Genomic DNA, 24107 nt, shown 5'->3' on the forward strand with positions numbered 1-24107 from the left:
CACCCACTTTCCTCCCCCCCACCCACTCACTTTCCTCCCCCCCACCCACTTTCCTCCCCCCACCCACTTTCCTCCCCCCCCCCACCCACTTTCCTCCCTCTCCCACCCGACTTCCTCCCTCTCCCCACCACTTTCCTCCTCCCCCCTACTTTCCTCCCCCTCCCCCCACTTTCCTCCCCACTTCCCCCCCCCCACTTTCCTCTTTCGTCCCCCCTCCCCACCCCACTTTCCTCCCCCCACTTTCCTCCCCCCTCCCCCCCACTTTCCCCCCCCTCCCCCCACTTTCCTCCCCCCCACTTTCCTTCCCCCTCCCCCACTTACTTTCCCCCTCCCCCCCACTTACTTTCCCCCTCCCCCCACTTACTTTCCCCCTCCCCCCCACTTTTCCCCCTCCCCACACTTTCCTCCCTCCCCCCCACATTTCTCTCCCCCCACTTTCCTCCCTCCCCCCCACTTTCTCCCTACTCCCCACTTTCCTCCCTCTCCCCCCCCCCCACTTTCCTCCCTCTCCACCCCACTTTCCTCCCTCTCCCCCCACTTTCCGCCCTCTCCCCACCACTTTCCTCCTCCGCCCACTTTCCTCCCTCTCCCCCCCACTTTCCTCCCTCCCCCCACTTTCCTCCCTCCCCCCCACTTTCCTCCCTCTCCCCCCCACTTTCCTCCCTCTCCCCCCCACTTTCCTCCCTCTCCCCCCCACTTTCCTCCCTCTCCCCCCCACTTCCTCCCTCTCCCCCCCACTTTCCTCCCTCTCCCCCCCACTTTCCTCCTCTCCCCCCCCACTTTCCTCCCTCTCCCCCCACTTTCCTCCTCTACCCCCCACTTACCTCCCTCCCCCCACTTTCCTCCCTCCCCCCCCACTTTCCCCCCCCCCCACTTTCCTCCCCCCCCCCCACTTTCCTCCCCCCCCCCCACTTTCCTCCCTCTCCCCCCCCACTTTCCACCCTCTCCACCCCACTTTCCTCCCTCTCCCCCCACTTTCCTCCCTCTCCGCTCTAATTTTCTCCCTCTCCCCCCCACTTTCCTCCCCCCTCCCCCCACTTTACTCCCCCCTCCCCCCCACTTTCCTCCCCCTCCCCCCCACTTTCCTCCCCCCCCCACTTTCCTCCCCCTCCCCCCCACTTTGCCTCCCCCCACCCCCCCCACTTTCCTCCCCCCTCCCCCCACTTCCCTCCCCCCACTCACTTTCCTCCCTCCCCCCACCCACTTTCCTCCCTCCGCTCACCCACTTTCCTCCTCCCCCCACTTTCCTCCCTCCCCCCCACATACTTACCCCTCCCACTTTCGTCCCCCCACTTTCCTCCCCCCCCACTTTCATCCCCCCCCCACTTTCCTCCTTCCCCCCCACTTTCCTCCCTATCCACCCCACTTTCCTCCCTCTCCCCACCACTTTCCTCCCTCTCCCCACCACCCCATTTTCTTCCCTCCCCCCCACTTTCCTCCCTCCCCCCCCACTTTCCTCCCTCCCCCCCCACTTTCCTCCCTCCCCCCCACTTTCCTCCCTCCCCCCCACTTTCCTCCCTCTCCCCCACTTTCCTCCCTCTCCCCCCACTTTCCTCCCTACCCCCCACTTTCCTCCCCCCCCTCCCCCCCCACTTTCCCCCCCCCACTTTCTTCCCCCCACTTTCCTCCCCCCCTCCCCCCCACTTTCTCCCCCTTCCCCCCCACTTTCTTCCCCCTCCCCCCACTTTCCTCCCCCCACTTTCCTCCCCCTCCACTTTCCTACCCCCTCCCCCCACTTTCCTCCCCCCACTTTCCTCCCCCCTCCCCCCACTTTCCTCCGCCCTCCCCCACTTTCCTCCCCCTCCCCCCCACTTTCCTCCCCCTCCCCCATTTTCCTCCCCCCCACTTTCCTCCCCCCACTTTCCTCCCCCTCCCCCCAATTTCCTCCCCCACTTTCCTCCCCCCTCCCGCCCAACTTTCCTCCGCCCTCCCCCCACTTTCCTCCCCCCCCCACTTTCCTCCCCCCCCACTTTCCTCCCCCCACTTTCCTCCCCCTCCCCCCCACTTTCCTCCCCCTCCCCCCACTTTCCTCCCCCTCCCCCCACTTTCCCTCCGCCTCCCCCCCACTTTCCTCCCCCCCACTTTCCACCCCCTTCCTCCCTCCCCCACCCACTTTCCTCCCCCCCACCCACATACCTACCCCCACTTTCTTCACCCCTCCCACTTTCATCCCCCCACTTTCTTCCCCCCCACTTTCCTCACTCCCCCACCCACTTTCCTCCCCCCACCCACTTTCCTCCCTCCCCCACCCACCCACTCCCCCCCCCCACTTTCCTCCCTCCCCCCCACATACCTACCCCCCACTTTCTTCACCCCTCCCACTTTCATCCCCCCACTTTCCTCCCCCCCACTTCACCCCCCCCACTTTCCTCCTTCCCCCCCCACTTTCCTCCCTCTCCACCCCACTTCCTCCCTCCCCCCCCACTTTCCTCCCTCTCCCCACCACATTCCTCCCTCTCCCCCCCACTTTCCTCCCACTCCCCCCCCACTTTCCACCCTCTCCCCCCCACTTTCCTCCCTCTCCCCCCCACTTCCTCCCTCTCAGCCCCCCCACTTTCTTCCCTCTCAGCCCCCCCACTTCTTCCCTCCCCCCCACTTTCCTCCCTCCCCCCCACTTCCTCCCTCCCCCCCACTCCTCCCTCCCCCCCCACTTTCCTCCCTTCCCCCCCACTTCCTCCCTCTCCCTCCACTTTCCCCCCTCCCCTCCCCACTTCCCCCCTCCCCCCCACACTTTCCTCCCTCCCCCCACACATTCCTCCTCCCCCCCACGCACTCCTCCCTCCCCCCCACACATTCCTCCCTCCCCCACTTCCTCTCCTCCCCCATTTTCCTCCCTCCCCCCACTTTCTTCCCCCCCCCCTGTTCTCTCCCCCCACTTTCTCCTTCCCCCCCTCACTTTCCTTCCTTCCTTCCTCCCCCCCCACTTCCTCCCTTCCCCCCCACTTTCCTCCCTTCCCCCCCCACTTTCCTCCCTTCCCCCCCACTTTCCTCCCTTCCCCCCCACCCACTTCCCTTCCCCCCCACTTCCTTTCCCCACCCACTTCCTTTTCCCTGCCCACTTCCCCCCCCACTTTCCTCTCTCCCCTCCCACTCCCCCCCCACTTTCCTCCCTCCCCCCACTTTCCTCCCTCCCCCCACTTTCCTCCCTCCTCCCCCCACTTTCCCTCCCCCCACCCACTTCCTCTTCCCCCATTTTCCTCCCTCTCCCCGCTTTCCTCCCTCCCCCCACTCTCCTCCCTCCCCCCCGCTCTCCTCCCTCCCACCCACTTTCCTTCCTCCCCCCACTTTCCCCCCCCCACACTTTCCTCCCTCGCCCCCACCCTCACTGTCCTCCCTCCCCCCCACTTTCCTCCCTCCCCCCCACTTTCCTCCCTCCCCCCCACTTTCCTCCCTCCCACCCACTTTCTTCTCTCCCCCCCACTTTCCTCCCTCCCCCCACTTTCCCCCCTCTCACCCCCACACTTTCCTCCCTCCCCTCCCCACTTTCCTCCCTGCCCCCCACACTTTCCTCCCTCCCCCCCACACATTCCTCCCTCCCCCCCACACATTCCTCCCTCCCCCACTTCCTCTCCTCCCCCCATTTTCCTCCCTCCCCCCATTTTCCTCCCTCCCCCCACTTTCCTCTCCCCCCCACTTTCTTCCCCCCCCCACTGTTCTCTCCCCACACTTTCTCCTTCCCCCCCACTTTCCTCCCTTCCCCCCCACCCACTTCCCTTCCCCCCCCCACTTCCTTTTCCCCACCCACTTCCTTTTCCCCACCCTCTTCCCCTACCCACCCCCCCTGCCCACTCCCCCCCCCCACTTTCCTCCCCCCCACTTTCCTCTCTCCCCTCCCACTTTCCTCCCTCCCCCCCACTTTCCTCCCTCCCCCCCCACTTTCCTCCCTCCCCTGCACCCCACTTTCTTCCCTCTCACCCCCCACTTTCCTCCCTCCCCCCCACTTTCCTCCCTCCCCCACCCACTTTCCTCCCTCCCCCCCACATTTCTCCCTCCCCCCCACTTTCCCTCCTCCCTCCCCCCCACTTTCCCTCCTCCCTCTCCCCCCACTTTCCTCCCTCCCTCCCCCCCCACTTTCCTCCCTCCCTCCCCCCCCACTTTCCTCCCTCCCTCCCCCCCACCTTTCTCCCTCCCCCCACATTCCCCCCTCCCCCCCACATTCCTCCCTCCCCCCCACATTCCTCCCCCTCCCCCCCACTTTCCTCGCCCACTTTCCTCCCCCCACACTTTCCTCCCTCCCCCCACACTTTCCTCCCTTCCCCCCATTCCTCCCCCCCCCTTACCTCCCTCCCCCCTTCTTCCCCTCCCACTTCCCTTCTTCCCCTCCCACTTCCATTCTTCCCCTCCCACTTCCATTCTTCCTCCCACTTCCCTTATTCCCCCTCCCACTTCCCTTCTTCTCACTTCCCTTCTCTCCCCCCACTTCCCTTCTCTCCCCCCCATTTCCCTTCTCTCCCCCGCACTTCCCTTCCCCCCCACTTCCCTTCTCCCCCACTTCCCTTCTGCCCCCTCTCCACTTCCCTTCTACCCCCACTTCCCTCCTACCCCCACTTCCCTCCTCCCCCCCACTTCTCTCCTCCCCCCAGTTTCCTTCTCCGCCCCCACTTCCCTTCTCTCCCCCCACTTCCCTTCTCCCCCCCACTTTTCTTCTCTCCCCCCACTTCCCTTCTCTCCCCCCCACTTCCCTTCTCTCCCCCCACTTCCCTTCTCTCCCCCCCACTTCCCTTCTCTCCCCCCACTTCCCTTCTCTCCCCCCCACTTCCCTTCTCTCCCCCCACTTCCCTTCTCTCCCCCACACTTCCCTTCTCTCTCCCCCACTTCCCTTCTCTTCCCCCCCCCCACTTCCCCTCTCCCCTCCACTTCCCTTCTCCCCCCCACTTCCCTTCTCCCCCCCACTTCCCTTCTCTTCCCCCCCACTTCCCTTCTCTTTCCCCCCACTTCCATTCTCCCCCCCCACTTCCCTTCTCCCCCCCACTTCCCTTCTCCCCCCCACTTCCCTTCTCCCCCCACTTCCCCTCTCCCCCCCACTTCCCCTCTCACCCCCACTTCCCTTCTCTCACCCCCGACTTCCCTTCAGCCCCCCTCCACTTCCATCCTCCCCCCCACTTCCCTTCTCCCCCACCCCACTTCCTTTCTCCCCCTTCCCTTCTCCCCCGCCCCACTTCCCTTCTCCCCGCCCCACTTCCCTTCTCCCCGCCCCACTTCCCTTCTCCCCCGCCCCACTTCTCTTCTCCCCCGCCCCACTTCCCTTCTCCCCCCCCCACTTCCCTTCTGCCCCCTCTCCACTTCCCTTCTACCCCCACTTCCCTCCTACCCCCACTTCCCTCCTCCCCCCCACTTCCCTCCTCCCCCCAGTTTCCTTCTCCGCCCCCACTTCCCTTCTCTCCCCCCACTTCCCTTCTCCCCCCCACTTTTCTTCTCTCCCCCCACTTCCCTTCTCTCCCCCCCACTTCCCTTCTCTCCCCCCACTTCCCTTCTCTCCCCCCCACTTCCCTTCTCTCCCCCCACTTCCCTTCTCTCCCCCCACTTCCCTTCTCTCCCCCCCACTTCCCTTCTCTCCCCCCACTTCCCTTCTCTCCCCCCCACTTCCCTTCTCTCTCCCCCACTTCCCTTCTCTTCCCCCCCCCCCACTTCCCCTCTCCCCTCCACTTCCCTTCTCTCCCCCCACTTCCCTTCTCCCCCCCACTTCCCTTCTCTTCCCCCCCACTTCCCTTCTCTTCCCCCCCACTTCCCTTCTCTTTCCCCCCACTTCCCTTCTCCCCCCCACTTCCCTTCTCCCCCCCACTTCCCTTCTCCCCCCACTTCCCTTCTCCCCCCACTTCCCCTCTCCCCCCCACTTCTTCTCTCACCCCCGACTTCCCTTCAGCCCCCCTCCACTTCCATCCTCCCCCCCACTTCCCTTCTCCCCCACCCCACTTCCTTTCTCCCCCTTCCCTTCTCCCCCGCCCCACTTCCCTTCTCCCCGCCCCACTTCCCTTCTCCCCGCCCCACTTCCCTTCTCCCCCGCCCCACTTCCCTTCTCCCCCGCCCCACTTCCCTTCTCCGCCCCACTTCCCTTCTCCGCCCCACACTTCCCTCCTCCGCCCCCACTTCGCTCCTGCCCCCCACTTCCCCCCTGCCCCCCACTTCCCCCCTGCCCCCCACTTCCCCCCTGCCCCCCACTTCCCCCCTGCCCCCCACTTCCCCCCTGCCCCCCCACTTCCCTCCTGCCCCCCACTTCCCTCCTCCCCCCACTTCCCTTCTCTCCCCCCACTTCCCTTCTCTCCCCCCACTTCCCTTCTCTCCCCCCACTTCCCTTCTCTCCCCCTCACTTCCCTTCTTCACCCCTCCATTCTCAACCCCCCTTCCCTTCTTCCCCCCCACTTCCATTCTTCCCCCCACTTCCATCCTCCCCCCACTTCTCTTCTCCCCCGCCCCACTTCCCTTCTCCCCAGCCCCACTTCCCTTCTCCGCCCCCACTTCCCTTCTCCGCCCCCCCCTTCCCTTCTCCCCCCACTTCCCTTCTCCCCCCACTTCCCTTCTCCCCCCCACTTCCCTTCTCCCCCCCACTTCCCTTCTCCCCCCACTTCCCTTCTCCCCCCACTTCCCTTCTCCCCCCCACTTCCCTTCTCCCCCCCACTTCCCTTCTCCCCCCCACTTCCCTTCTCCCCTCCCACTTCCCTTCTTCCCCCCCCACTTCCCTTCTTCCCCCCCACTTCCCTTCTCCCCCCCCACTTCCCTTCTCCCCCCCACTTCCCTTCTCCCCCCCACTTCCCTTCTCCCCCCCACTTCCCTTCTCCCCCCCACTTCCCTTCTCCCCCCTTCCCTTCTCCCCCTTCCATTCTCAACCCTCCTTCCCTTCCTCCCACCTCCCTTCTTCCCCCCCCACTTCCCTTCTTCCCCCCACTTCCCTTCCCCCCCCACTTCCCTTCCCCCCCACTTCCCTTCCCCCCCTTCCCTTCTTCCCCCCACACTTCCCTTCTTCCCCCCCCACTTCCCTTCTTCCCCCCCCCACTTTCCTTCTTCCCCCCCACTTCCCTCCTCCCCCCCACTTCCCTTCTCTTCTCCCCCCACTTCCTTTCTCCCCCCATTTCCCTTCTCCCCCCCCCTCTCCCCGCTTACCCTCCCTCCCACTTGCCCTTCTTCCCCCCTTCCCTTCCCCCCCACTTCCCTTCTTCCCCCCCTCCCACTTGCCCCCGCTCCACTTCCCTTCCGCCAACCTCCCCCCACACTGCTCCCACTTCTCATCCCATACCACTCCCACTTCTCCTCCCTTCCACTATTCCTCCCCTCCTCAGACCCCCCACCTCCACGCTCCTTGCTCTCCCCCTGCTGCTCCCCATTCGCTCTCCCTCTTTGCCATCCCCTCAGCCCCTCCACATCTCATCCATCCCCTCGCTCATTCCCCCCCCCCCCCCCCCCCGGGCAAGTTGGACCAAATGGCCTATTTCCACAAACTCTATAAGATGTGTCTTCAAATTTTTGTTAATAAGCATTTTCTACATTCTGTGTTGAATGTGTTCACTGTTTTACCAGCTTTGTACTTGGGTAATTGCAGGTAGTAGAATTTTGTTACCTAAAGTGCACTAGTTTTGAAAATAATCATGTTTGTGAATGGTTATATTAAACATTTATGGTAGAAATTTGAAAAACGATCATTACTTTAGTGTAGTGTTTCTCAACCTAGGCTGTTGGGCGGGGGGCTGAGATACCGGCCTGCAAAGCCGGCCAAGGGAATTGACTATGGGGATAGATGTGCTGGCTCCAGCTGGGCTGGAGTTCCAGAGCCCTGGCCGCAGGTTTCAAATTCAACCCACTGATCGGCCATGGAAGTCCCGATGAGGTCGAGATTGGCTGCCTTGCTCAGCCGAGGTGCCACAGACTTCCAGGGCCGGGGGAGATTTCAAGTCCGAACCTCTAGCGGAACCCTAGCGTTCCGGGGAACCCCGGTTAAGAAACGCTGTTTTAGTGAAATCTATAGATCTTGAGCATTCGCAATTGGCCATTAAAAAAACTGTAGAGCCTTGTTTCAGTTATTGATGCTCCGAATGCATGAGGTAATGAACTGTACAAAATAGTGCCCTCACGATTAATTCTAATACAGACCCATGTGTTTGAAAAGGTTGTTAAATCTGCATGTGCCCAAAATCATCTGAGGCATGGCAGAAGTAATTGGTCATTTTGGTTGTTATCCAGGTTTTCAGATAACCACAGTCATGAATAGTTTTCTTGGTGTAGCAATCTTGCTGTTGGTCGCTGACGAAGGGCGTTATGCATCACTTTAAATTTTGTTGTAATCTCTACGTATTCACTCTGTGTTTTGACAATTGTACCCAACGTCTTTCAGGAATTGAATCATGGCTTCAATATAGCAGGATAACCAACTGTTGGGGGAGTCCAGAACAAGGGGCCACAGTTTAAGAATAAGGGGTAGGCCATTTAGAACGGAGATGAGGAAGAACTTTTTCAGTCAGAGAGTGGTGAAGGTGTGGAATTCTCTGCCTCAGAAGGCAGTGGAGGCCAGTTCGTTGGATGCTTTCAAGAGAGAGCTGGATAGAGCTCTTAAGGATAGCGGAGTCAGGGGGTATGGGGAGAAGGCAGGAACGGGGTACTGATTGAGAGTGATCAGCCATGATCGCATTGAATGGCGGTGCTGGCTCGAAGGGCTGAATGGCCTACTCCTGCACCTATTGTCTATTGATACCATGTCAATCTCCTCAAGGTGTAACTACAATAGAAGCAAGGAACTGCATATGCTGACTCTCTTCCAGCTGTCTCTTCCCCCCCCCTAAAAAAAAAGCACTTTATGTCCTTTCCAATTCTTATTGCTAGTCCACATCTCTTGCACAACCCCGTACATGATGATTACAGAATTGATTATATGCTTTTGATCACAGAAATCTCAATAAACTATTCAGCCTTTACTGCTATTCAGCTGCAGCATGAATGATCTGCAGCTGCCACCACTAACCTGTGATTGTTCCTAGTGCCTTAATACCATGTTGTTTTAATTTCAGTTCAGAATTACATGGGCCTTACAGAATGAAACTATCGTGGAGATCATTTGTTTCATCATAACAGATAAGAAGGGTCTTGACCTGAAATGTCATCTGTTCCTTCTCTCCAGAGATGCTGCCCTGTCCCATTGAGTTACTGCAGCATTTTGTGTCTATCTGCAGTTCCTTCCTACTAATTTGGTTCATCATACACGTGGTGAATATTCTAAAGCTATCCAATTCGTTTTGTTCTGTGCTTCCTGTCCAGTACCCCTTCCCCCTACCCTGGGCATTTCGTAGCTATTTAATTCCCGTTGAAAGTTATTATTTAATCTGATTCTGCCTTTTTTCGGTGATGCATTCCAAATCATAGCTCACTACTTTTTAAATAAAATGATGTGTGATTCTGGTTCTTTTTGCAATTAGTTTAAACTTGTGTCTTCCAGGAACCAACTTTTCTATCGCTGGAAGTAAATTTTCCTTTTTTTTAAATCACAAAGGGCTTTGTTAGCATCACTGTTCTCCAGCATAAGAGGGGCAATCGCAGTTTCTCTTCTTTCTCCACACAGCTGATTATGCTTTAGTAGTTCCCTTCTGAGAAATGAGCTGCTTACACAATGTTGAGAAGATAGATTAAGAAGTCTGATTGAAATGAAGAGAAGTTGGAAGTTACCTTGGTACTTCATGGTGATTCTGGAATAGTGAGCAGAATCTGCAAAGGATAGCTGAACCTGGTAGTTTTATATCATCCAGCCTTAACTGTGAATGATTAAGTTAATTGGTGAAAATAAGATAAACGAGTAATGGTTATAAGGACGGCAGCTTAAAAGCTAGGGCTGAATGCATGATTCAGGTGATTGGTAGTTCCTGCACGGTGAATGGAGGCTTTGGCTCCAGTTTCAAAATTGAGATGGAGTTTGGAATCACTGGGTGGATATTTACTCGGGGGTACATAAGGCTGTGGCTGAAAAGTAGTGATATGAGACATTTTTGCATCGCCATTGTGTGACCAGGGGAACAAGGAATTTAAATGAGCCAAATGCTGTAACAAAATGAATCAGTCATTGGATGAGAGCAGATTTGGTGTAAGCTGTTGTAGTACCATTCCATTCTCTTTAAGCTGCTGTGGTAGAAGGTGTATATGGACACGAAAGCTTTATTACAACTGTCATTGCCCATCTGTTAAAGCAATGATTTCAGTATAATCGGTGAGCACAGGACTCCCTCACAAGTGAATACTGGTCCACAAGTGAAGTCCTGGAGGAGAATTCATGGAGGTCCAGTAAGAGTACATTTTCTGCTGCAGTCCAATGAATCATCTTGAAATGTTGAGCAGGACAAGATGAAGATTACTGAGTGTTCTGTTTAGGATGGCTAACTGCCAAAATATACAAATGACAATGATATGAAAACAGTTTAGTTAGGCACAAAATGCTGGAGTAACTCGGCGGGTCAGGCAGCATCTCTGGAGAAAAGGAATAGTTGACGCTTCGGGTTGAGACCCTTCTTAACAGTTTAAGCTCAATATATAAACCTAATAGGAAAAGGTAATCCAGAGATGGAGACCAGGCAAGGTTGTAATGGTGAGGTAGCATCTTCGTATCCAGATAGTGAGAAGGTTAAATCAAGGTATTATCCTAAAGTGTTTTCATGTGGGTCGTTCTGAAAGATATTGGGGCAGCTGTAGCTGGTGTCTCGACATTAACATGAAGAATGATATTAGTAACAGACCAGACAGCCTCTAGTGCACATTGAAGGATCCTTTGAGGATACCCGTTGAATAGGTGTAAAAGCTGCAATGTACCATGAACCCAGGTTTCACAGAATAGCTATAGTGAAGCTGTTTGAGTTTGTTCCACAGGATTTTTTTAAAGCTAGTAATTGAGACTCTAATTGTTCAGGGGGATCAGTACTGTTGATCAAAAGCCACAGAAGCCCCAGCTATCATTGTTCCAACTGGCAGTGTCCTTGAGGTGATTTGCTAGTGAGGATCTGGGGGTTTTGGAGTATTTGCTTGATGACCTGCTTTGTGAATGAGAAGTGATGTCTCTGGTGCATTGCTGATAGCAGTGGAAGGACCCCAAAAAATCTCTTGTGATCTTAAAAATGATCCTGTGTTGCTACAGTGCTATTTTGAAATAGGTATTTTTGTGTGCTACTAATATTTCTAATACACCTTCTATTGCTTCTCAGTGTCCTCTAGTTTATGATTAATCTTTTGATCTACATCTAAATTTAATAAAACATTTAATGTTTATTTTAATAAAACATTTAAGGTTTTCTTTGTCATATGGTAGTCCCAGCCCAATTAACCTTTAATAGCCACCAGTCTCTTGATCTTGTGTTTCACTTTGTCCTTCTGCTTGCTCTTTATTGTATTACCAGAGTTAATGACATTGTATACCATCTTTTTAGGTTTGTTCTTGATCTAATAATACTGAGTAAAAACAAACTAGGTCAGGCAGCATCTATTTACATAGGAACAGAGTTGGTGTTTCACCTCAATGACCTAAAGATAATTGACCAGAAGCATCATCTCTCTTCCCATAGACTGGCTGAGATTTTCTAACATTTTGCTTTTATTTCCATTTTCCACATCTATAATTTGTTTTCTCATAATATACGACGTTGGCCCTAGATGCAGTTTATTTAATCCCAGTTGGATTGTTTTTACTTTACACCCTGTCTGTTTGTCAATCTGTGAGGTCAACTGTTTTATATAAATCAGTCTTAACCGGATTGTGCCAGAGGTCCTGTTTGTATTTTGGTTTTAGGTTTAACCAGGTTTTATCTAAGCTAGAAAGAGGGCATTTACGTGTGTTTTCTTTCATTTAGTCATGTTTGAGATCTAGTTTGGCAATTCCTCATTTTTAATTATAGTTTTTATCAGTTTCAAATTTCCCCCATTGCTTCATCTGGTTCATTTTTAATTTTGTTGCAAATGGGTTTGTTGCAAAATGAAAGACTGCACTTACCTGAACCTTGTTGAGTTTAGGTGTATCCTGGCAGCATTCAGGTTGATAAAGTAGCTTTGCTACCGTCCAGCTTTGCTAATCTCACCGACAGATAGAATGGGAGGAATAGTTTCTCTGAAGATGTTTTGTATATTGTGGTAGTCTTAGACTTTTTTACCCAGGTCAAAGCTTGCACCTTATTAGCACAATAACTTGCTTGTATTCAACACATACCAGCCTGTATGATTTGAGGGACAGCTTTCCGAAGCTTCTTGTCCTCTTTCCCTGAGGTTTTACAGCAGGGCAAGCGGGAGAATCTGGACTGGGGGAAGCTGTCTAGGTCTTGCCCATTCCTTTGAGATGGACTGAACTGGAAACAGTCTTGCTAGCTGAGTTGAACTTGGCCCTTAGTCTGCATTTGCCAGACCTGGAAATGTCAAGCAGCAAGCTTCTAGTTGGTTGCATGTTGGGAAGAGCAGCTACAACCTCATCCACAAGCAAATGGAAGGGAAGAGATGATAAATTAATGAGCTGTCTTCCTGTTAAATATGGATTGGAAGATTTCTGTCCAAGGCCATGGCCGGTTTGAGTGTCTTCCTAATCTGGGGAAGGTGGGTTGCTCTGGCAGGAAGATCTCTGCCAGATTTGCACTACTCTGGGTGATGTGCCTATGTGTGGATCACAGGAGAATTCTTTCACAGATGGCTTGGACTACGAGGCAGCTTTTGATAGAATATTACATGTAAATGAGGAAGTGCTCTCCGCAGAAGGGTTTGCAGACATAATGCATAATTGGATATTTCTACTCTACACAGACATCAGTCAAAATTAATGGGCAGGAAAGGAAATCTTTCCAATTAAACATGGATGACTTTTCTGTTCAGTCATGTTTGTTGTATTGAACTCTTTATCCAATCTTCAGATAGTCCCTGCTTTCTCTCTCTCTCTCTCTCTCTCTCCCCTCTCCCTTCCCAGTTCTCCTAATAGTCTTCCTGTCTCCGACTACATTCTATCGTTGTCCCATCCCCTCCCTTGACATCAGTCTGAAGAAGGGTCTCGACCCGAAACATCACCCATTCCTTCTCTCCCGAGATGCTGCCTGAGTTACTCCAGCATTTTGCGTCTACTTTCGATTTTAACCAGCATCTGCAATTTTTTTCCTGCACATCTTTATCCAATCCACCAGAAAGGAGTGATGACGATGCCGGGCAGCATATATACTTGTGTCAAAGCTTCGCAGTAGATGGACAATCTCACTGACTCAGACCCACTGTCAGTCAACAGATTGATGAGTGGCCAGTTTCAATTGAAGCAAAAGCAAATCCATTTTGTTTGACAGCTGATCCGGCCAATCTTTTATCCATCACAACAAGGCCGGAATACCTGAAAGTGCCGGGAATGTATTTATTTAGGAGCTGGGTAATGCACAAGGACTGGGTGGTGTGCTCAGTCAAAATGTAGATCTAAACTGCATTGTGTGTCCAGAAAGCTATAATGTACAAATCACCTGTCAAAATTTGGAGAGAGGAGGGTTAATGAAGGGGGAAGTACATCATTTTGGCTTTGCCCTAGTTTTAGGTTGATGTTCATAAATTCTACAGAGGCAGACACTAAGTGTCTTTACATGCTGAACTTCTGCATGTTCCTCGTTGTGCAGGATGAGAATACTCGCGTTGATGCAGAACGCTCCGTTTGAACTGTACTCTGTCCCTCGTAGAAAGGTATTTTTGATAGACTTTCAGGTAATAGACTTTCCTTGAGATTCTGTGACAAATTCTCATTTGAAAATAGTTTTATTAATGATGGAGACCTTTTCCTGAACTTTATCAATGCTATTTCTTTAATGGTTAACACAAAGATTTTATTCTTTCAATTTTGATCCCCAATGTTAACTTGGGGGATCAAAAAAGCAACCTGTGGCTTTTATTCTTTTCTTCCCCATCAGTGCCTCAAATCATTTGTTCATAAACACTTTCTAGAGACGTACAGGTATGTAGGTTAATTGGCTGGGTAAATGTAAAAATTGTCCCTAGTGGGTGTAGGATAGTGTTAATGTACGGGGATCGCTGGGCGGCACGGACTTGGTGGGCCGAAAAGGCCTGTTTCCGGCTGTATATATATGATATGATATGATATGATAGAGCTAGCAAGAGCAGACTGTCATTCCTTTGAAATAGGTCTGTGGTAGGTGATAAATGCATTTGTCATAGAACCACAATATGCTGGAAATACTCAGCACGTCAAACGACGTCTTTTTAAAGACTGATGAAGGATCTTCAACTGATATGTTAGCTTTATTTCTCTTTTCATTGAGGCGACTTAACCTGCTGAATTATTCTAGCATCTGCAGTTTTTACACTTGTTTACTGATGATTTTTAGTTTAATTAGAGATACAGCATGGAAACGGAACATTTGGCCCACCAAGACCAATGATCACCCGTATCCTATCCAACACACCAGGGGCAATTTACAGAACCCAAACTTACATGCCTTTGTAGGAGGAAGACGGGAGAACCCGCAGCATCTGTAGTCAGGATTGAACCTTGATCTCTGTCGTCATAAGGCGGCAACATTACCGCTGCGTCATTGTGCCACCACAGTTGGTGATTTAGAATTTCCATAACTGTTACATCTGATTCGATATATATGCCCATGGATATTGGAACCTATTGCTGTCTAAAAATTGCCAGCTAATTCCTTCCGGGAGTTAATATTCCCATGGTATAAATTTCCACACCAGGAGGAAATTGAAAGAGCTAAGTAGTAAAGAGCATTTCAACCTCCATAATGTGCTATAGTTTCTGGGAATTAGTAACTGAAGCACAAAGGGAATTTTTTGTTTATCAACCGAGACCTGGCCTTGGTTGATAAAAATGGCCTATTATGTACTGAGTCTAATATCAAACATCTCCTTTATTTAATAATAGCCCGGAAATTACAGGGCATTAAGAAATTTGCATTGCGATAGTGATCAGCTTCCTCCACTGCTTTAATTAGGCCACTGATGTGCATTACCACAGTAATGAGGAAATTCAACTCCAAGATTGGTAACTACTGAATGGCAATATACGATTAAGCAAGAGTTGGGAATCATAAAAGATAGCTAATCTATTTTGTAAATAAGAAAGACAAAGCATGTGTTAAATTACATTAAATTATTTTTGATTAAATATGATTGATTCCTGGGGGTTGTTAGAAATATTGTTTTTAAAAATCTCATGGGGATGGCCACTGATTGCCATGGAAAGTATAAAATTGCTTTGCTCATCTAGTAACAGTTTCAGAAATTCCTTCTCTCCAGTGATGCTGCCTGTCCCGCTGAGTTACTCCAGCATTTTGTGTCTACCTTCGATTTAGACCAGCATCTGCAGTTTTTTCCTACACATAGTTTCAGAAATAAGTCAATGATTCTTTGAAATGTTCTCAATAGGTCTATACTTTCAATTAAATCCGTCTGCGCTCGTTGACTTAAAACATTTAAACTCTGCAGCCTTCTGTGGCACTTTAGAACAATAAGTTGGTTTGCAATGATGCAGAGCTCTAGTTTCCTGTAGGAAATTTTTGCGTTGCTGTTCAAAAGGGAAATAAGTGCAGCGCATACCACTAAATTTAGGTTTATTTTTAAATAATTGAAATGTTCAGTAGTTAAACTTCTACCATAACATAACATTTCACTTTACTGCTGCATAGCTGTGATGATGCCAATCCAATGGCAGAAAACATTTTGCAAATACTTTTTCCCTGTGTACAGCAACTTTTTCTGTCCCCACTTAAAGTAACGCTCAAGCCAGTTCTTTGAACTTGCTTGGTTTTCACTGAAATAATTCTAAGGAAAAAGCAACTCAATTTTCAGAAACTTATCTATTGGTATCTTTGAAGCCTGCTGATAATTGCAGTGTTTTGGCCAATGTAACTGCAGCATGGTTGCGCTGCATTTAATGCTGCTGTCTCAACTCCAGTTCTTGGTTTGATTCTAACCTTGCCTACATTATGCGAGGAATTTATACATTCCCCTCATGAGTATCGGAGCAAAGAGGTCCTTCTGCAGTTGTATAGGGCCCTAGTGAGACCGCACCTGGAGCAGTTTTGGTCTCCAAATTTGAGGAAGGATATTCTTGCTATTGAGGGCGTGCAGCGTAGGTTTACTAGGTTAATTCCGGGAATGGCAGGACTGTCATATGTTGAAAGACTGGAGCGGCTAGGCTTGTATACACTTGAATTTAGAAGGATGAGAGGGGATCTTATCGAAACGTATAAGATTATTATGGGGTTGGATATGTTAGAGGCAGGAAACATGTTCCCAATGTTGGGGGAGTCCAGAACCAGGGGCCACAGTTTAAGAATAAGGAGTAGGCTATTTAGAACGGAGATGAGGAAAATCTTTTTCAGTCAGAGAGTTGAAAATCTGTGGAATTCACTGCCTCAGAAGGCAGTGGAGGCTAATTCTCTGAATGCATTCAAGAGAGAGCTATATAGAGCTCTTAAGGATAGCGGTCAGGGGGTACGGGGAGAAGGCAGGAACGGAGTACTGATTGAGAATGATCAGCCATGATCACATTGAATGGTGGTGCTGGCTCGAAGGGCCAAATGGCCTACTCCTGCACCTATTGTCTATTGACCACCAGCTGCATGCTCTGGTTCCCTCCCACATTTCATCAGTAGTCTGGTACATTAAGTAGCGGCTGTAAATTGGCCCTTAATATAGTTAAATAGCACAAGAATTCAATGAGAGTTGCTGGGCATGAAGAGAGTAGGACGCAAGGAGATCATGAAAATGTTCTCCAAATGGACGAGCTGATTGGTTTCTGCCATTATACCATTTTGTTTTTTAAACTATGAATAAATGTGTGTAGTCTTATGTAGTAACATGTTGCCAGTAATATTGCATATTTTAATATACTTTATCTTAGTACCTACAGTGCATTCAGAAAGTATTCAGACCCCTTCACTTTTTCCACATTTTGCTACGTTACAGCCTTATTTTAAAATGGATTAAATTCATTTTTTAAATCGTCAATCTACACACAATACCCCATAATAAAGTAGTGGAAACAGATGTTTAGAAATTTTTGCAAAGTAATTAGAAAGAAATAACAAATATCACATTTACATAAGTATTCAGACCCTTTTCTCAGTACTTTGTTGAGGCATCTTTGGCGGGACATGCGGCATTTCTGGATAGAAGGAATGGGTGACGTTTTGGGTCGAGACCCTTCTTCAATCTGACCCTCTCCCCTGACTCAGCTGCCTGTCCCGCTGAGTTACTTCAGCATGTTGTCTTTATCCACAAATGCTCTCTGCCACTGGCTGTTTATTTACTGCTTCCACTCAAGTAGATTTCACTTAATTTTCTGAGATAAGATCCCTTTTTCCCCATGGGTTCACCCGTTTCTTTAATATCAATGCTCCCCTTCCTCTTATATTTGCCTGTCTTCTAAAAATTAATTATCCTGTATTATTTAACTCCCAGTCGTTAAACGACTGTCTCTATAAAGGCTCTTGGATCACACCCATTATTCCCATTTGTGACATCAATGGATCCTTAGTGCAGCAACAGTTTAACAAAATACGTGAATGGTGTGATCAATACCTGGCAGAGACCGTATGTCCATTACACATTTTTACTGTTTTCTGCACCTGGCAAACTCCTGTGATTGCTCATTTTGCCACTTGCTCAGAGAATCTTCAATTTGGCTGACAATGAAGTTTGTAATTTCTTAATTTCTCCTTCACCTCTTTAATTAGTAAAGTTACATTTTCCATCTTACAATTTGTGTGAATTATTCCAAAATTGCATGGATTCTACTATCTCTGGCTACATTCGCTAGAATCTTTGGATACAGTTCAGTTTGAAGGGGGTTATCGACTTTCTGTTCATACGATGTTTTCGAGAATACATTCTAATTGTTTACATGCTAATATCTTTCAATTCCTCATTTGCTCTAATTTGTTCTCTGCTATTTGTTTTCTTTTGTTTCTTCCCCCTAGACAGACATTGTTTGTTTAATTTTGTCATTTCCGTATTCCCCAATAAATTGTTCGGCTTCAGACTGAGGACCCACATTAACTTTATTTCCTTTTTACATATCTACTGCATGGTTTACTGTTTTTTGTTGAATAACTTGTTTTCCACTTTGTATTTCCTTACCTCCTGGTACTCCTTTGAATTTTGAAAATGTTCCCAACTTTGGACTTTTTCCCACAACTCTATGTACCTTTTTCTGTTGATCTAATACCTCCATTGACTGATAAGGCTGGGGCTGTTGGGCGGCTTTCCTTAGATTGTAGATTCGTATTAAATATTAGTCATTTCCTTTTTCCTGTCCTACATTTATTTATTTGTTGTAGATTAGTATTAAATGTTAGTCTTTTCCTTTCTTAATCTACCATGGTCACCTAGCGCCCAAACCGTGTAGATTCATGGCCACAGTTTCAGATTGATCCAGATCACTAGATCACTTTCATATTACAATCAATTTTCTTTCAAGGACTCATAACTAATAAATTATTAAGGCTTGAAATATATGGGAAATATACTAACATATTAGTTAGACCTAGTTGGCTTTTTTCCCAGCACATCTGAAAAACGCATCCTCTACACGATTTACTCATTTGTTTCTCGCAGTCGACGGTAAAATAATGTGATCCCAATAGTGTGGTATCTTAACATGATGAGGTCACTGGAATATTTATATTACTCTAACAACTAACATAAGTGAATTAAATGGGTTGAGGTGGTGGTAGTCAATGGAGGGGAAAATATGCAGGTCCAGCACCACTGATGTCCCCAGAGTCAGATTATTGGGATTTTACTCCTCATATATAAAATCACCTATGATAATTGCATTGCTTTTGGAAATATGCAACTACAATTTCCTTGCTGTTTTGATTCACTGTCTGACATTGCCGTTACGATTTGGGGCCTCGTGGCCACTTCCACCACTGCCTCCTGGCCCTTTCTCTGTCTTGGCTCTATCCAAATATGCCATTTGATTTTTTTCCCTTTTCGTTGAGCTGCATTTTCCCCACTCCACTTTCTTTTTGCCTCTGTCCCTTACGGCAAAATATTTCATTCCAATCTTCATCTCAATCTCTTTTAAATATAAGTTTCCCAAAAACTGATTTTTATGTTAGCATTAAAATAATATGTCCAAATAGCCTGGAGACCCGAGAGACCACAGATACTATAATCGAGAAAGAAAATGAACTCGTGGAGCAACTCAAATATTCTGTTGCCATATGTTAGAACATCAAGGTGGTATAACTATTGAATTTGCAGAAAGTGTATTAAGAAGCTTAAAGACTTTATTACCTTTGCCAGCAAATTGAGCAAGTAGTTTTCTAATGTGTTCCTGGACAGTCATATTGAGTAAGAAGAAATGTGTAGGAAGGAACTGCAGATGCTGGTTTAAACCGAAGATAGACACAAAATGCTGGAGTAATTCAGTGGGACAGGCAGCATCTCTGGAGAGAAGGAAAGAAGGGTCTCGACCCGAAACGTCACCCATTCCTTCTCTCCAGAGATGCTGCCTGTCCCGCTGAGTTACTCCAGCGTTTTATCTTGAGTAAGAGGTCTTTTAATTGGTTTTGATTAGCGTCGTCATTTTGGATAACTTCTGATGCTTGTAATTTTACTTGCTTTAAAGTTAATTGAAACCTCTTATTTAAATTCAAGTAATTAAATAAATCTGGCATAAGATAATATTTTGTATAGCAGAATACCTAACCGACAATCCACCCTTCTACAATGTCTCTTGCCTCCGAATATGTTTGGTCTTGATGGTTAAACACAATACAGATACCTTTCTCCAAATACGTTATATTTGGAAGTATGTAGGAAGGAACTGCAGATGCTGGTTTACACCGAAGATCAACACAAAATGCTGGAATAACTCAGCATCTCTGGATAGAAGGAATGGATGATGTTTCGGGTCGAGACCCTTCAGACTGAGAGTCGGAAGAGGGAGACACAGAGAAAAGGAAGGGCAAAGTGTGAAAACGAGACATCAAAAGAGACGAGGATCAAGGAAAATGTAGAATAGATCATTGTTAACTAGAAGTAGGTGACAACAAAGCAAACAGATAAAATGTAATTGGGGACAGTCAGACTGGTCGGAGAACTGGGAAGGAATGGGGAGAAAGGACTGGGAAGGGGGAGGGATGGAGAGAGAGGACTGGGAAGGGGGTGGGGGTGTGAAAGATGGAGAGCATTCCTCCCCCTTCCCAGTCCTCTGTCCATCCCTCCCCCTTCCCGGTTGTCTCCATCCTTCCCAGTTCTCCGGCCAATCTGATTGTCCCCGATTACATTTTATCCCTGTTTGCTTTGTTGTCACCTTCTCCTAGCTAACAATATTTGGAATTATGTAAGCTAGTCCAGTTTATGTTCTGTTAAAAGAGGAAGGAAAAGTGATTTTGTCAAAAATTATGATAATTATATTTTGATACCTGTTCTAAAATGTTGCAGAAAATTCCATTGTAATACCCTTGAAGGGTGGTTACAAATATGAATTCTATAATGAATTTTAGAAATGTTATTCTTGGATACTTTAAATGACATTCAGTGATTTATTTACATGAGCTATTAAAGTTGGAATTGAGTTGAAAAAGTTGGAACTGTAACAGTTCGTGTGGCAGAAGTAATATTTTTCATCTGATTTAAGCCTACAATGATGTATGCACATTTAGACTACGTGGAGTAAACTGTCCTTTTCACTAACTTGTTCCCTTACAGCTGGTGGCTAGTTCTGGAAGTGATCTAGGCCTTTTCAGACTCAATGAATTTCCATCGAAATGTCCGATAGGTCAGGCCAGAGCACAAAGGCAAAGGATGGGAAAACAAAGTATGCTACACTCAATCTTTTTAACACCTACAAAGGAAAGTCAATAGAGACCCAGAAAAATGCAGGTGAGTCTTATGTTAAAGCTTTGGCCTCTTTTGCCATCCTTTTCATTGGGCTATCAGGGCATTTTTGTGAGCTGGTATTTTCTCTCCTAGTACAGCTTTTTTAGTTGCCCGTTGAAACTTAATAAATTAACCCTATGTCCTCTCCTAAAGTGACACTCCTATTCAACATGTCAACTGATATGGTGGAAATTGAGATGAAATATAGTGTGAAATATACTCTTATCTTTCTCTTGCAAGAATTATTGCTTTGGAACAGTCATAGCTTATTCCTCAAATGCTTTTAATTTGTAATTTTAAAACTCAATAGAAATCAAATGTACTTCGGGGTTTAAATTTTTATATATGTTGTGAAGAAATCGCCAATTATTATAGATCGTGACTTGTGTTCAGATATTAACAAAAACAAATCTCTTCCTCTTCTGCTCTCTCTTGGACCAGTTCTAAATAAAAGCTTGCAACCAAGTTAACGAATTTGTCATGATGCTGAGAGACTTTGCCTTTAGAAAATGGTAAAGGAATGCATGAGTACACATGCCTTGCGTCTTGTGTCTGACCTTCACTTGACCATTGTCTCCAGTTGCAGCGCGTCATGGGTTGCAGAGCCTGGGCAAAGTGGCCAGCTCACGGCGTATCCCTCCTCCTACCACTCTTCCCAGCCTCAAAGCAGAGAACAAGGGAAATGATCCCAATGTGAACATCGTACCAAAGGATGGCTCAGGATGGGTCACAAAATCAGAACAACAGGAAGAAAGGTACACACAGCATCAAGGTTTATTGGATTGCATTAATTGACCCCATAATTTTAATTGTAACTTCCAATACATATTTATTGTTTGTAATAAGAATCTTTTTGTAGTTCCTATTATACATTTAAGTATATACAATATGTACTTTGTGTAAAAACAAAAAAACAGACATTGGTTTAATGTCTCCCTATCTTATTGTGAATCGTCATTACTTGTGAAGATGAAGCATCACCAGTCCACTAACTTCCTCCACTTCAAATGTAGAGATTTTACCTGAATTATTAAATTTGTGTTTATTGACATTTGATGCTTTAACAAATGTAAATATTTTGCTGTAAAAAGAATAAGGAAGAGAGTGGAAGTGTTTTTGATCAAGAGTTAATTGTTCAAATTAGTGTAGTTTTGGTGAAATAGACAGCAGGAGAACTAATGTCAGAATTGTGATTTCATTAGTGTTGTCGCAGAAGTCCAAGTACAAGAACCGCCGCCACCACCACCAACGCCACCAACGCCACCAACGCCACCGCCGAGTGCAGATCCCCTAGTCCCAAAAGCACCAGAGGTGCCAGTTGTGAAAACATGGGCCCAAACAAGTAACAAGCACACTGGGCAAGGAGATGGTAAGTTTCTACAAGCTGGAGCTAAGCAAACCAATGATTAGCTCACATGCAGGATCTTTGAGAATTGTCTATAATTTGTATGTGGCAATTTTGTAAAATTGAATGTTGAATAAGTACAGGTGCATTCATTACCAATGTTCCAGCACCCCTGGGTCCAGAGCCTTTCTGGATTATCCGTTTTGATGGACCAACATAGTTCATAGCCAGGAGAGGCATCAAATAGTATCAGAATGGGCTGCCAAAGGGCCGAGTTATCGTCCTGGGAAGTTGGTTATTGGAACATCAGCCCTCTCCATCTTGACCGGAGTTCCAGAGCCCCAGCCGGGGGGGGGGGCAAATTCAACCTGCCAATCGGCTGCGGAAGTCCCAATGATGTCGAGATCGGCCACCTGAAACAGTCTAGGTGTCACATAGTGGGGGGGGTTCAAGTGCGTTCCTGTAATTTTGTCCGCATTAAAGGTGATGGCCCACCAGTTGCCAGAAAATTGGTCGTGTGCCTCTATTGGAAGGCTCTGATTTTGTAACAGGTGTGAGTTACCATTCATGTTCCCATGAAACGGTCAACTTCAGACATCATTCTGAAGTGTTTAATGCTGGAATTGTATCCATTTTAGCTGCTACATAACTGCTGTTGTGCTTACAGTGCTCATAAAACCAACAAATGGTACCCACTTCAATTTTCCCAGTCCTTGGTTATTTAACTTTGGTTAGCTTTCCTATATCATCTTCAAATTTTAAATCCAGCTCCCACCCTGTAAATGTACATGTAAAGACTACTTTGGCAAAAGTTGCTCGTGGCCTCTGTGATTACCACGTTATACTCACAAGACTGCATTAGTTTCGGTTCATTCGTATTGTTTCCCAGCAAGTTATGACCCTGGTAGTAGCTTCAAATCCCCTCAATTTTACAGTGGAGTCTGAAAAGTTTCTTGATAACTCCTACGTTATAGAGTAATGCTGGCAGAATCTATCGGCATGTGGGCTGCTTTCTGTTGGTAACGCTCATTTTACTTTCTCTTCATTTTCAGTTCTATCTCACTTTTCATTAGTTTGCCAGCCTTGGTGAGAAAAGTAGAATTCATCTTTCTTGAGCCACTGGGAATTTGGGTACTTTTGCTCCAGAATTCATCTCTCACTGTCTTGCTTTGATTAAGCCAGGCATATCTGGCAGTCTCCGTAAATGTCTAACCCTGCGGAGAGTTTCAAACCCTTCATCCCTGTGGCTGCAACGTGCCTCGATCAGTCCACTGGTCCCAGTTGCAATTGAAATATTTTTGCTATTTTTATTGGGATTTTCTTCTCACTTAGTCTTGCCATCTCCAGAAGTACTTTGCCTGTATTTTTCCCAATTCAAACAGCACTTTGTTCTATAACCTCCCTGGCGCTCCATGTGTTCCAGTGCACAAAAATATGCTCTCTACCTATGGCTTCCTGTGCATTTCTTCCCCACCTTGGCCCCGTGCACATTTAAAGCAACGTCAAACTAATTGTCCAGAGGGGATTCTTCCTTGTCATTCCACACAAAATTATGCTGCATTCCCAGTTCTTCAACTCTGCTTTCTAAGCCTGATCAAGTCTTTGTGGTCACTATGTGCCCTCCTACATCATCTTTCTTGGGACATTACTATAGGTTAAAAGTGTATGGAAATGTTTGTGCCCAAAGGTGTTCTAATCTCTGCTTTTGTGTATCTCAATTCAGGAATCCAAAGTTTAAACAGTCACTTTCAGCATGAGTTCCCCAGCCTGCAGGCAGCTGGGGATCAAGAAAAAGCCGCAAAGGAGCAGCCTGGTGAAGCCCAAGGATCTGCACCCTCTTTACGTCCACAGTGTATGTGCTCCATTTATTGTTTATCTGACTGCATTGCCTTTTCTTGAGTCTCTTGCTGCCTCTGAAGATCACCAGCTACCT

The 24107-nt window shown here is 48.1% G+C and overlaps 1 protein-coding gene across 8 annotated transcripts in view; it reads left to right on the forward strand.

Moving 5' to 3' along the window:
* prrc2c (proline-rich coiled-coil 2C) overlaps positions 1-24107 on the forward strand; it is an 81684-nt gene that overhangs the window by 7822 nt on the left and 49755 nt on the right. For all 8 annotated transcript variants that reach the window (XM_078407790.1, XM_078407784.1, XM_078407783.1 and 5 more), the window contains exons 2-5: positions 20659-20832; positions 21410-21584; positions 22032-22198; positions 23898-24026. In XM_078407790.1, the coding sequence (XP_078263916.1) occupies positions 20718-20832; positions 21410-21584; positions 22032-22198; positions 23898-24026 (586 nt within the window). In that variant the 5' untranslated portion in view covers positions 20659-20717. The remainder of the gene's footprint in view (positions 1-20658; positions 20833-21409; positions 21585-22031; positions 22199-23897; positions 24027-24107) is intronic.

The sequence above is a fragment of the Rhinoraja longicauda genome, chromosome 11 (genome assembly GCF_053455715.1).
Source record: "Rhinoraja longicauda isolate Sanriku21f chromosome 11, sRhiLon1.1, whole genome shotgun sequence".
Taxonomy (NCBI): Eukaryota; Metazoa; Chordata; class Chondrichthyes; order Rajiformes; family Arhynchobatidae; genus Rhinoraja; species Rhinoraja longicauda.